Consider the following 14,941-nt stretch of genomic DNA (forward strand, 5'->3'; position numbering starts at 1 on the left):
TTAAAGTCGCAGCTTATATGTGCAACGTTTAGATAATTTCTTAGTTATGTGTTGGTATGTGTCCTTTATGGATACATTATTTTTAATTAGTATAATAAAATAGTTTCTGTTGAACTGTCAGGGGATGTTTTGTTCTTCAGTATAAGACATGAAATAATATTTTGTATATAGTATATTTTAAAGAAGAAAAAGATACATCTGATAAAAAATACCTGGCTAAAAATACCTGGCTATTATCAATAATTTTCAGTTAATGTATTTTGAAGTCCAGTTATCCTTTTTCTTGGCAGTAAATAGAATCAATATCACAAGAGTACCATAGATTTTACAATTCTGTAGAACAAACGCAAACCTTAAACCACAGAATATGAACATTTCCCTTGGTTTATGTTTTTATATTAATACACAAGATCCTTTTTATCTTTTATAAAATTTTTAGTGTGGTTAGGAACTAAATTTGTTCCACAGGTGATTACAGTATTACCCGTGATCAGGGATTGAAAAAGATCATCTTAGTTTACTAGACAGGGGTTAAAATTGTAGTCCCTCCAGTGTTAAATATCTACAATGAAACCTTAATTAAAGGGACAGTCAAGTCCAAAAAAAACTTTCATGATTTAAATAGGGCATGTAATTTTAAACAACTTCCCAAATTACTTTTATCATCAATTTTGCTTTGTTCTCTTGGTATTCTAAGTTGAAAGCTAAACCTAGGAGGTTCATATGCTAATTTCTTAGACCTTGTAGACTGCCTCTAATCTGAATGCATTTTGACCACTAGAGGGCATTAGTTCATGTGTTTCATATAGATAACATTGAGCTCATGCACGTGAAGTGACCTAGGAGTGAGTACTGATTGGCTATAATGCAACTCTGTCAAAAGAACTGAAATAAGGGGGCAGTCAGCAGAAGCTTAGATACAAGGTAATCCACAGAGGTAAAAATTGTATTATTATAACTGTGTTGGTTATGTAAAACTGGGGAATGGGTAATAAAGGGATTATCTTTATTTTTAAACAACAAAAATTCTGGTGTTGACTGTCCCTTTAATCTATGTCTAGTCCTTTACTGGTTCCAGCCCTGTCTATAATACAGAAAATATTTATTTTATCTTAATCCACCACTGAGATGAGAAAAGAGAGGAATGTTGAGAAACAGACAGGAACATCCCTTAGCTTGAATGGTATTTTCAAGCTTAGAAGCAGCAAGTTCATTTAGCATTTGCAATATCTGTTTGGGGAGAAAGATGGAAAAGATCTTGAGTGTCTGCAAAGCAATGAACATCTTATTTAAATAACAACAATGAGAAAGCTATCCCAGATGTAGCATAGACACTCTTATGGATAATTGAGACTCCGGTAAAGCGTCAGTAATAGGCAAAATGTACCGTGAAAACAAGGCTTGTAGCAGTGGCGCAAAAACACCCCCCCAAAACTATAGCAAAAACTTCCCCAGTCCTCCAAGGCATCCACTAATGCGGAATAGGGTGAAAATGAAGAACTCACCCTTCTGCCGTAGGAAGTCTCTGGTAACCCGATAGGAATATGAATGCAAACTCCTCAGAGGTGTAGTCCTAGATAGGGACAAACTGCGGCAAGAGCCGCCGGTTCCCTTGTAAGGGTTGACTCCTCTCCGTTCTGCTTCACTTTCAAATTTCGGGCCTCCGTGGCTTGGCGTGTGACGTCATCGGGGGTGTGCAATGTCAGGGGTGTGTCGCCTACAGCCTATCACCATCCAGGAAACACGGCACTTGCTCTATAGCAACCTCGCAGTGTAATAACCAGAGTGTGAGGATCCTTGAGGGGACAAACTGCCAAGAAGGGGGACTCCTTGTCATCCACAAAATAGATAAAGTCCAAAAGATGAGGCAGCAGTCGTTTCCTTGTGTGCATAAAAGACAAATCTTTATTCTTCAATTAAAACATCACAGCAAACGGGTATAAAGAATGCAGGCTGGTTGACTAGTTTCGGCAATGCTGTAATCATAAACCTGCAATCACTTAAGAAGTGAGCATATTTAAAGGGGTTGCCTAACACAGTGATTGGTCAATGTTAATGGGAGGATACAACCACTCCCTTACATATTAACCTCTTACTTGTAAATAACATTTTACATTTAAATACAGTAACATAGTTATAAATTATTTAGACCTTGGCATTAGAATATAGAATATATCGCTTGCAAAATACAAAATGCAATACACAAGTACACTTATTCATATCAAGTGACCCAGGATAGTTTTAACCCTATATGTTGAGTGAAAGGCACTTATAGATAAAGTACTGTTCATTTATAACAAAGATATATGTATATAGAGTAATGGCAATATCTACATATATAGTCCTAGAGAGAAATGGTTATCTATAGGCTACTGGTGGGCATACTTACAGAGATTTATATAGAAAGATGGATTACATTGAAAGGGCTAAGAAAGCTCAAAAGAGCTCAAAATATTATTAATATTATTTGTACATAATACATAATGGAACAAAATAAAGACTATCAAAAATAAAAGTATTCTCATAGTAACTAAGTCTAAGCACTGCTTTAAACCCTAATATGTCATAACAGCTGTATGGTAATTTAATAACCCCAGCAAATACATATACACTGAAAGCAATCTATTAGAAAAACATGAGAAAAAATAATAGCAATAATATGTGGCCTTATATTTATGTATGATAATAGTATATGTCTAGACATATTCCAAATACATGATGTACTAAATAATATACCCATATCAATGGTTACTATATATATAGCCTGTTTAAGCCTATAGGATCTATAGGAAAAAGCATCTGAAATGTAAAATATTGTACTGTGTGTTTATTCTCACAGAAATTAGTACCAGTCATATTATGGTGGAAAATTGGCAAGTTGACAAAATTGTCAGAGTGCACTCTCAAGGGGCACCAGCCCAGAGCACGGAAAAAATACTTAAAGGGTAACAGTGTAGGTGTCAATGGACCAGACGGAGACCCCCTGGATGGACCTTCAAAGTATGAACTCAAAAGAACAGATATGAAATATAGATAGAGATAATATAAGAGTGGGAAGTATGCATTAATGCCAATGATTAATAAGATCGAATTCAGAATTGAAGCCTTCTGGTACCTGTGTACGGAGTTTGAAAATCCAAAAGGCTTCCTCTCTGGCTAGGATTTCCTCTTTATTACCCCCTCTTGAAGGTTGTTTAATCTGCTCTATTGCCCTCCAATTGAATGTACTGACATCTCCGTCATGTACCTCAATGAAATGTTTCGCCAAGGCCGAGCATGTTTTTTCATTTTTAATGTACCCCAAATGCTCTTGTATTCTCGTACGGACGTCTCTCGTGGTCATACCTACATATTGCCAGCGATGTTGAGTACATTCAATGAGGTACACAACGAATTGGGTCGAACACCTGATACACCCTTTGGTATCAAATGTATCATTCGTTACATAAGAATAGAATCTCCTTCATTCTGTTATGAAATCACAAGCCTTACACCTACCACTGCTACATTTATATGTGCCATTCACGGCCAGCCATGTGGCAGATGTTTCCTTTTGTGGTAAAAGGGAGGGGGACAAGATATTACATAAGGTTAACCCCCTAGCGTAAACACAATTGAAACCCTTTTCCACTGTCTTTTTTTAAAGCCTTGTCCCCATGTAGCAATGGGAAATATTTTCTTATGATATTACAAATGTCATTATATTCAGAAGAATATTGAGTAATAAATAGGGTTTTCTTGTCTCCTACTCTGTTAGGCCCACTCCTGAGGGTATCATGTCTGTCCACATTCCTCACTTCCTTAGCCACATTTTCCACCATACTGGGCTGGTACCCCCTCTCAATTAATCTGTTTACCATATGTGCACTCTCTTCCTCAAAGTCAGTGTCTGTGTTGCAAATACATCTTGTCCGCAATAGCTGTCCTTTGGCTATCCCTCGGAAAACATGTTTCAGGTGAGCACTCCTGCTGTGCAGGAGCGTGTTACCCGAAATAGACTTCCTATAGAGACGAGTGATAACTTTTCCTGTGTCAACTACCCCCCTGAGGGTGACATCCAGATAGTTAATGGTTGTTTTATTCCACTCAAAAGTGAAGTTCACACCATTGTCACTCTCATTGAGGTAGCGCACAAAGTCACCTGCCTCTGCCTCACCTGATTTATATACCAGAAGCAAATCATCAATGAACCGCTTGTAAAGGCTGATGTGTTTCCTATAGGGGTTACTATCTGCATAAACAAAGCACCTTTCTAGCCAACCCATAAAAATGTTGGCATAAGAGGGGGCAAATTTTGCCCCCATTGCCGTGCCTTGTCTCTGCAGAAAGTAAGTGCCCTCAAAAAGGAAGTAGTTGTGTTGCAACAGAAAGACGATAACCCTAAGAATATATTCCATTAGGTACTCCTCCATGTTATAATGTAACTCCAAATCTTGTGGAATACTGAAGTATACTGGAGTATAGTGATATCACATCCATCGCCAGCCAACTGTGGTTAGCAGTCCATGTGAAATCATCTAGGAGCTGTAACACATGTGTCGTGTCCTTAATATGACTATGTAAGTCAAGAACAATCGGCTGGCATTGGCTCCCAAAAGGGAGCCAATGCCTGAAACGATTGGGCGTCCCTTCACATTAGAAAGACTTGTATGGACTTTAGGCAGGTGGTGAAACACTGGAGTGATAGGATTTACCACATATAGATACTTCAGTGTTTCACCATCCAAAATGCCATATTGCATACCGTCGTCCAATAAACTGTAAAGCTCTTTTTGTAACCTGTTGGTTGGGTTAAAAGTCAACGTGACATATGTAGTGGTGTCCTCTAACTGCCTTTTAGCCTCTGAAATATATGATGTTTTGTCCATGATGACAACACTTCCGCCCTTATCTGCATTTTTTATGACAATAGACTCATTACTTTTAAGATTATTTAGTGCCAATTTTTCATTCACCATCAAATTATGATTTTTAACCCTTTTTGACTGGTGTAGACTAGTAAGATCATCAACTTCGCACTTGTGAAATAGTTCAAGTGCTTTCCATCGGCTCTGTATGGGATAAAAAGTTGTCTGTTTTTTGAACTTAGGAAAATTTATCGAATTTGGACTTTCACTGTTATTGGTGTCTAATAAAAGACTTTCCAAAGTGATGATATCACATGTTTCAGAAAAATTCCTATTCTCCCTGTTGTGTTGTATACTTCATCTGTTTGTAATGTCGTGGTGTCATTAGTATCTGTGTTTGTAGAAAAATGTTTATCCAAGGTCAATTTTCTAATAAATTTGTTTAGGTCAATTATGGTGTTAAACAAATTGAAGCTATTATTGGGGCAAAACCCTAGTCCATAATTCAGCACATTATATTCTGCTTTTGTAAGCACATGTGCTGATAAATTAACCACACTACCAGGTTTATGATTACGGCATTGCCGAAACTAGTCAACCAGCCTGTATTCTTTTTACCCGTTTGCTGTGATGTTTTAATTGAAGAATAAAGATTTGTCTTTTATGCACACAAGGAAACGACCGCTGCCTCATCTTTTGGACTTTATCTTATTTAAATGGCAGGGCAGGGGGGAGATATTGCTAAAAAGAGAGATCAATAATATCACTTTGTATATAGCACTCTCAAACAACCATAGTGTTAAATTATGCAAGTTATGAATTAAAAAGTGGAATTTATGGTTTTTAGAAAACAATCTTTATTAGTATATGCTAAGACTGCATAGTGTGATAGTCCTGTTATAATGACAGCAGGACTTCTTTTTCTTATTTTGAGACTCTGAATTCTACTTCCATAATGAAAATCATTGGATTCAGACCATCTGGCTTACATATCCCATTAGAGATACACAATCCTCAAAATCTAGATATATTAGGCAATATCATATTCAGTTAGAGATTGTAAGGTGTTCAGTCTAGAAAAGTCCTCTTGTTCTCAGCCAGTGCTTTTTTTGAGATCAGCTTTCCACACACATCAGACCCCAAAAGAAGAAAAATAGCAGAATAAACCAGCTGGTTCAGTGCTTCAGAGCTCTGGAGTCTGATGGTCCATAAATTGATTCATTTAACTATTTTCGAAAATAAAATCCAAAAGAATTATCAATGTGTTTTTTGTTGTTGTTTTTCTGTCTAATCTAGACTTTTGCTGAAAAGGTGCAGTTTGGGTTTCTATCTAGCCCCTTTAAAAGGGACAGGTCTTCACCTGTACTTGTGGGCAACCATGGACTAAGGTGATATTATTCTAGCATTGGCATGGTTCTGTTAAGTTTTTAAAGGGTTATGAGCAGAAGCATTGAACTTTCAGTATATGAAGCATTAATGTAATCTGCATTCTCTTTATAAAATGTTGTCAGTGGACTTGATGATGACTTGATGTTATCCAAATTGAAATTTGAGTAAGATGACCTATAAATCTGGAAATATAATAACAAACTGTGCAGTAAATTTGTAATATAAACGCATCACATTCTTGTGTATTTTTGTCATTCTAGCCATCTCTTCCTGTCCTCTACACATTATCCAGTCAGGCCACTCATGAAGCTGTACATCTGCTGTGCAGGATGTTAGTCTTTGACCCAGTAAGTAAAACATTCCACCTTATTCTAGTCATTATTTATTTACTTTCTAATTACAATGGGTGGGTGCTATGTGCAGTGTGTGCTGTTTAACAAAGCATTGGAGACTTGGTTTGAAGGAACATTACAGCCCAAATGTTCTTTCATGCGTCAGATTGAGGATGCAATTTTGATCAATTTACCAATTTACTTCTTTTTTTTTTTTTTTTTTTTTTTTTTAAATGTGATTCATTTTCTTGGTATCATTTGTTGAAACACCAGCAATGACCTACTGGGAGTTAGCTGAACACACCAGGTGAGCCAGGGAAAAGTAACATTATATGAGCAGCCACCTGTAGGCAACTAGCTTTTTCAACAAAAGATACCAAGCAAATTAGATAAAAGAAGTAATTTGAGAAACTGTTTAAAATTCTGTGATTCTTGGTACCTGTTATTGAAAAGCACAAATAGGTAGACTCAGGAGCTGCTGATTAGAAGCTGCACATATATGTCTTACATTATTGGCTCACCCATGTGCATTTCTGTTTCTTCAACAACTATACAAAGAGAACAAAGCAAATTAGATAATACAAGTAAATTGGAAAGTTGTTTAAAATTGTATTCTCTATCTGAATCATGAAATAATTCTTTTTGGTTTCATGTCCCTTTTTAATTCTCTCTCTGTGCTGCACATTGATTATCAGTTCATTTGTGAAGCATAACACGATTGCCCTTATGTAATCATGGATGCAAAAGCAACTCACCAGAAATTATTATATATATTTGTAGGTTAATCAAATATATTATCTGTATTTAAAGGGGCAGTCAAGTCCCAAAAAAACTTTCATGATTCAAATAGGGCACGTAATTTTAAACAACTTTCCAATTTACTTTTATCACCAATTTTGGTTTGTTCTTTTGGTATTCTTAGTTGAAAGCTAAACCTAGGAGGTGCATATGCTAATTTCTTAGACCTTGAATGCCGCCTCTAATCTAAATGCTTTTGACATTTTTCACCACTAGAGGGCATTAGTTCATGTGTTTCATATAGATAACATTGAGCTCATGCACATGAATTTACCGAGGAGTGTGCACTAATTGGCTAAAAGTCTGTCAAAAGAACTGAAATAAGGGGTCAGTCTGCAGAGGCTTAGATACAAGGTAATTACAGAGGTAAAAAGTGTATTATAACTGTGTTGGTTATGCAAAACTGGGGAATGGGTAATTAAGGGATTATCTAGCTTTTAAAACAACAACAATTCTGGTGTTGACTGTCCCTTTAATACAATTGCCTACTTTTTAATTTGACATTTTGCCTACAAATAAATCTATAGAACATTTCCCGTCTTTAGTATCTCCTATTAAGTCTGTATTTGCACTTTAGAAAGAGAAACAAAATCTAGATAATTTTTATCAAAGCAAATGTTTCTAATTATAAAGCAATTAACCTAGGCCTGCTGATTCATTTAGCTATGTATTCTGTTGTTAATAAATGACTGATCGTAAGTAATGTCATATTTAATTTGATGTACACATACAGAAGTTCACATTCTGGGACATTGCTTTCATTTACATACATGTAGCTCCCCCTAGGGGATTTAGGACTAAACCCAATAAAATAAGTTACTATTTTAAATATACTGTGAGTTAAGTATTTCTTTTCTTATTGCTTAAAATTACAGAACAAATATGGTGGGGGGTTTTACAGTCTGGTTACTTTCATAATTGGTGAGGTGCATGAAACATGTAATGTGACTTTTTTTAAATAAATGTCTCTGCTGTATAAATTAACTTTTTCTTTGCTTTTGAGTGATTGATTTGAGTGTATTTCTTTCCTATGACAGAGAGAGTCTACAATGTCATTCCAATTACTAGTGGGATATTCAACTCTTGGCCAGGAGGAGGAGCCAAAGAGCACCCAGCAAAGTTGTTAAGTGTAACTTCCCTTACACATAATCCCCTGAAGAAATTAATCCGTTTATGGGTGCTTTTCACTGCAAGCAAGGATTGGGGTCTAGCTGTGTCCACGTCAATCTCTTGAGTAAGATTAGTGGTGGCTTTTAGCATGGAAGATAAACAAGGGGCGCCAACATAGTGTGAATCGTTAAAACAACAAATATAAAAGTGATGTGCAAAAAACTACTCACAAGGAAAGTGGCACCTTAAATGAATAAGGTGCGATAAAGCAGGCTGACATTCAAATTCCAGCAGTCAGTACGCTGGAGGTCTCACCCAGAGGACCTGTGGAATCCAGATAGGCGTCTAGAAAGTAGCACCCACGTTTTTTAGGGCCAATGGCCGGACCATGTGAGCTGCAAGCTGATAGGTGTTCTCCTGCTGCACTCACGCCACCCGAGACTTTTCTCCAAAACTGACAGTGTCATTGTATGAAAGGTTCCGTGGTAAAAGTCCTGTTTCAAAAACAAGTGGATCGTGGAAAGAAGCAAAAATACTGGGTCGTGGTATAAAACAAACAGTATTTATTTTGCAACGCGTTTCTCAGTCTATTCCAGACCGTTTCATCAGGCAAGGGTGGCTTTTAGCAGTTAAAAGACGACAAGGAAGTCTTTGCTTTACTTTATACACTTTGCTACCCCTTTGTGGAAAGCCAGAGTTAGTTACTCTGTTATTTAGTTTCCTACAGGTCCATGACAGGGAGTATAGTGCCTGCCACACCTAAGGATCAGCATCTATTATGCAGTTGGATCTAAGGTAAGTGCCTTTGCCTTCTAGGTACAGGAAGGACAGCAGCATTTAAGAGGTTAACCCTCTTTTTCAGATCCTTTTTTATCTAAGGGACATAATTCTTATTTAATAAAGGATTCATATGGGGACAATATTTTTGGCACATGAAATATGGAAACAGTTTATTCAGTATGAGAGTTGAGGGAAAGATTTCTCTCATTTGGCTAAGGGATGTGAGGTATTAAATAGTAAGGGCTTATTTGTGTGAAACGATAAAGCCGTTTTTTAGACTGTGCTTTATACTTGTGCTTTTTTTTCTGCATAGAGATGTTGCACACTTTACTTTTAGCCCCGCTCATGTGACACCCGCACTTCCGGTTTAGCGGAGCGATGCCGTTGGACCTTCAGTTGCTACGCAGGAGAGAATCAGCTCTTCAAGTTTCGGGCTGTATTTTCCTATTCTGCCCAGATCGTTTAAGAGGACGTCTCTTCAAGAAGCCCGTTTTTCCTCTTACTAGTGGGGTATTACTTTTGGCAGTAGGAGCCTCAGGCAATCAGAGGTGTTTTTTTTGCCTAAAAGGTTGTCCTTATATGTTTAATATTAAAATGTAATATTTTATATTATTCTATTTTATTTTATTTGATATTTTATTTTTTGTATTTGCTTAATTCTTTTATTTTGCAATTACTGTTGGGACTTGTTTCCTCTTAACCATGGACTCAGAACAGGATCAGTCTATCTCCATGGATAAATGTTTACTTTGGTTAGAGGCCCAAATGTTTTGCCTATGCAATTTTGCTCCTCTTGTTTAATAAAGACTTTGAAATTTAAGGATAAATTACTCCCTTCTGAGCCTACTGTCTCTCAAATAATGCTGTTGCGTGACATGCCTCAGCTTTTTCCTCAAACTTCCCAAGCCTTAATTGTTTCTCATACTGTGCCTTCTGTGTCCTGTCATCCACCTGGGGGTGTTTATTTACCTGGGGATTTTGCTGCTAAGATTTCTTCTGGATTAACAGCAGCTTTGTCAGCTTTCCCTTCATCAAGTAAGCATAAGAGAAAATGTAAACATTTGCCTGATACTAAGGCTTTCTGACTCTAGACTGCTTTAGCCAATCTTTCTGAGATGTCTGATGAGGAGAATACTTCAGTAGCTTCTGAAGGTGAGATCTCAGACTCTGACACTATAGCAGAAAAATCTTCAGAAACTGAAGAGGTTAATTTCCTTAATATAAGTAGAGTCCCACAGCATCATTCCTTGCTTTTGGGAAATACTGAACCTAGCCACCAGGAGGAGGCAGACACCCCAGCCAAAGGCTTAAATACCTTTCCCACTTCCCCCATCTTCCAGTCATTCTTTGCCTTTTGTCACAGGAGGATGGCAGAGAGAGTGTCAGAAGATTTTGGAGTAGTTCCTTAGGAGGGGTATTCTGCCCTTCAATATGGACTGGAGTTTTAAGTAGTCTTGTCAGCCTCTCAGTGAGAGCATTGATGAAAGTTAGTCTGGAGATGCAGGGAGAGTTTTTCTGAGAAACCATCCAGCCTGCCTGCTAACAGCTCCTTTAGCAATCAGTGTTAACAAGTTTCACTGCCTGTTCGTTTTCTTCACTCAAGTTCATGTCAGGAGCATTGCTACAAGACTTTCCTACACTTGAGAGGCTGTGTTTCTGTTCCACAGCATGGATTTTGGTTAAGGTCGTTTCAATTTTTACATATGTTGAAAACGCTAGAAGACAGGGTCACAGTGTTGCTCCTTTTATCTTAATAGAATCATGGGTTAATATCTCCTGAGGGGGGATTATTGAACAGTGGGGATTAATCAAATGTGTTGCTTTGATTTTATGCTGCTTTATGTGTGAGATTTTATTGGGCTCATAGACTGTTTGTTATTGGCTGGAACACACAGGGTTTTTACTTTCTCTTTGAACGCTGCACAGCTTGTAGCTTGGCACGCTTTTTCTCATAGCAGGGGCGGTCCTGCCTTGCGCACCACTTGACCGTGAGTGATCTCACTTTCATTTCTTCTTTCCTGACCGAGCTGGCTGTAGGAGAAGACTCTTTTTATCTGTATTGTTTTGGGTCTAGGAGGTGGTGAGTGCCCCAGCCATTGGGAGTTTAAAGGTGCCGTTTTTGTGAGAAATAAAAAGATAGTATTTATTCTGTGTCCTACTGTCATTAGCTTAGGCTATGGCGGATTCTGATATTCTTGAGGGTACTCCCTCTATTCAAATAGTAATATCTGTTTATATTGTGAGGAGGCCTTGGTATACCCGCCCTCTCAACTATGTTCCACATGCATTAACAATGTTATTATGTCAAAGAAGGTTAGCCCTTTGAGTACCACTAAGGCCGTCCACCTCTGAGGACTCGCCCGTCCGTGAGGTGCATACCCATCAGTCATCTCCCTCAACACATTGCAGCTTCCTGTAGTACGTCTGATCCTCCATCTGGAGGAGAGCCTTTTACCATCAGATTTTAGCGCAGTTAAAGACAGTGGGTGTCTGAGGCCCTCCGTGCTTTACCTTGCCCTGCCAAGTGCAAGCAAAAAGGTTAAACATAGCTCCTCTGCCCAGGGGGTCATCAAGTAATTTTAATGGATTTATTTGTTTTTCAAGTATCCGAGGTTGAGTCACACTCTGAGGCTCTGCTACCTCTAAGCCTCCTGCTGCGGAGGAACCAGCCTTTAGATTTAAGATGAGCACTTATGTTTTTTTTCTAAAAGATGTCCTGTCTACATTAGAGGTTCCAGAGGCCAGCTGGCCTGCTCCTAAATTAGAACGAGTTTACAAGGACAAGGTAGTGCCGTTAACTTTTCCTGTTCCCGTAAAAATGGCGAACATTATCAAAAACGACTGGGATAGAATTGGATTTTCCTTTTCCCCTTCGTCTTCCTTTAAGAAATTATTCCGGTCCCGGACTCTCAATTGGAGTTGTGGGGTTCTGTCCCTAATGTGGATGGCGCTATCTCCACGCTGGCCAAATGTACTACTAATCCTCTTGAAGATAGCTCGTTGTTCAGAGAGCCGATGTATAATAAGATGGAAACTTTTTCTGAGAAAAATTTCAACATACGGGATTTTTGTTTTAACCTCGCAGCGGCTGTTTTCTTCAGTTCCTGGAGCTGCGGCCTACTGGTGTGACTACTTATTGGAATTGATCGAGGTTGGTAGGGTCCTTTTGACGTTATCCAGGAAAGAATTAAAGCATTGAGAATTGCTAATTCTTTATCTATGATGAAAACATGCAGATTATTCGCCTAAATGCTAAGGTGTCTGGTTTTTCCCTCAGACCCGTAGGGCGCTCTGGCTGAAGTCTGGTCTGCGGACATGACTTCTAAGTCCAGACTTCTCCCCTTCCTTGAAGATAAAGATTTTATTTGGTCCAGGCCTGGACTCGATCATCTCCACAGTTACAGTGGGCAAGGGTGCCTTCCAAACGCAGGATAAAAAGAACAAGTCTAAGGGACAAAGTTCTAATTTTTGTTCCTTTTTGTTCTGATAAATCCCAACAACAGCAGCACTCCGCTAAGCCCGAGCAAACAAAGAGTACTTGAAGGCCGTGCTTAGGTCCTGAAATAATCCAAGCAGCGCAAGAAGTCCGCCGAGACTAAATTGACATGAAGGGGCGGCCCCTGATCTGGCACTGTATCGTGTAGGGGGCAGACTGTCGCTCTTTCAGACAGTTGGTTCAGGGACTGCTGGATCCATGGGTCCTGGAGGTCATAGCTCAGGGATACAAGATAGGTTTCAAGTCTCATCCACCCAAGTACAGATTTCTCCTCTCAACCTGTCTTCCAGACCGTGAAAAGAGGGAAGCCTTTCCTGGGTGTGTGCAGGATCTGTCCTCCTTAGGGGTCATTGTCCCGGTACCTATCGCAGAAAGAGGTTTTGGGATTACTATTCAAACCTTTTCGTGGTCCCAAAGAAGGAGGGAACCTTTCGCCTATCTTGGATCTAAAGTGCTTAAAGGCACAGTATACTATAAAAAAATTTTTTCCCTTAAGTGGTTTCCAATTACTTTTATTACCAGCTGCAGAGTATAAAATTTGATATTTGCTTTTTAAGGCTTATTTGTGTATATGATTAGCTGATTTTGTGTTTTGAAGCCACAACCTAATAAAATGGGTTGAGCTTGTAGGTATAATCAAATCTCGTTACTTTATCACATTGTGTACATTATACCTGCTTCTTTATCTTATATCTGTCCATAAACCAATCACCAATACTTGGAGAGAACAATGGAAAATTAACATTGTATTACCTTATCTCTGGGAGTGTAATTTCTTCTACTGGGTGTGTTAACACAGCTTGGCCTTGAGGCCATAAACTTTCAGGATGGGTGGGATACCACAGGCTAAATAAACTATTGCAAATGCCAATATAAGGTTAATGGAAATACTTGTAAACTATTTATACACTCCAGCAGGTAAAGGTGGATCATTGGGAACGAATTAAAGGGGAGAACATTTTTGAGTAAACTGGCCTTTATAAACAAATTTCTAAACACCCCCCTCATTCAAGATGGAGACGATAAGGTCCATCCTTCACTTCAGGAAGTTCAGGAAGGACAGTTAATGACCACTATAGATCTGAAGTATGCTTACCTTCACGTTCCAATCCACAAGGATCACTTCTAGTTCCTAAGGTTTGCGTTCCTGACCAGGCACTTCCAGTTCATTGCACTTCCGTTTGATCTAGCTACTGCTCCAAGGATTTTTACAAAGGTTCTAGGGGCTCTTCTAGCCATTGCCAGAACCCGGGGTATAGCAGTAGCTCCCTACTTGGAGAATATTCTGGTACAAGCTCCATCTTTTCATCTGGTGGAGGACCATTCAGTATCTCTTCTCTTTCTTCTTTGATCTCATGGATGGAAGATAAACTTTCCCTCCCGATCAACATCGGGAAATCTTCAATGCTCTGAAGGCTTGGCCTCTACTGGGTTCTTCCCGGTTTATCAGATTCCAATCAGACAATATAACCTTGGTTGTCTTACATCAACCATCAGGGGGGTGATGAGAAGCTTCCTAGCAAATGAGGGAAGTATCTTTGGATTCTGGAGTGGGTGGAGGCTCACAGCTGTTCGCTGTCAGCGATCCACAGTCCGGGTGTGGACAACTGGGAAGCGGATTTTCTCAGGCAGGACAATCCTTTCATCCGGGGGAATGGTCTCCACCCAGAAGTGTTTGTGGAGATATGCTTCAGGTGGGGGACGCCGGAGATAGATCTCATAGCGTCCCGTCTCAATACCAAGCTACCCAGATATGGGGTCGAGGTCCAGGGATCCTCAGGTGGATTTAATAGATGCATTAGCAGTGCCTTGGAGGTTCAATCTAATTTATAATTTTCCTGCCGTTACCACTCCTTCCTCGTGTAGTGACCCGCATCAAGCAGGAGCAGGCATCAGTGATACTGATTGCGCCATCATGGCCGGCGAAGGACATGGTTCACGGATCTGGTGGGGATGTCATCTTCTCCTCCATGGAAGTTACCTTGTCACAGGGTTCTGCTGGAACAATGTTTTTTTTGTTCGTCCAAAATCTAGATTCTCTGAGGCTGACTGCGTGGAGATTGAACGCTTAGTCCTAGCCAAGAAGAGGTTTTTCTGAGAGTAATTGATACTCAAATTCAAGCTCGTAAGCCAGTTTACTCATCGCATCTATCATAAGTTGTGGAGAACCTATTTATTCTGGTGTGAAG

At 39.1% G+C, this 14,941-nt stretch overlaps 1 protein-coding gene across 1 annotated transcript in view; it reads left to right on the top strand.

Annotated features, from left to right (window-relative positions):
- The window catches only part of NLK (nemo like kinase), a gene marked incomplete in the record, with an annotated part of 697,670 nt that overhangs the window by 470,536 nt on the left and 212,193 nt on the right, over positions 1 to 14,941 (top strand). The window contains 1 exon segment of the mRNA XM_053706265.1: positions 6,497 to 6,583. Within this exon segment, the coding sequence (XP_053562240.1) occupies positions 6,497 to 6,583 (87 nt within the window).

This window comes from Bombina bombina, chromosome 3, assembly GCF_027579735.1.
Source record: "Bombina bombina isolate aBomBom1 chromosome 3, aBomBom1.pri, whole genome shotgun sequence".
Taxonomy (NCBI): domain Eukaryota; kingdom Metazoa; phylum Chordata; class Amphibia; order Anura; family Bombinatoridae; genus Bombina; species Bombina bombina.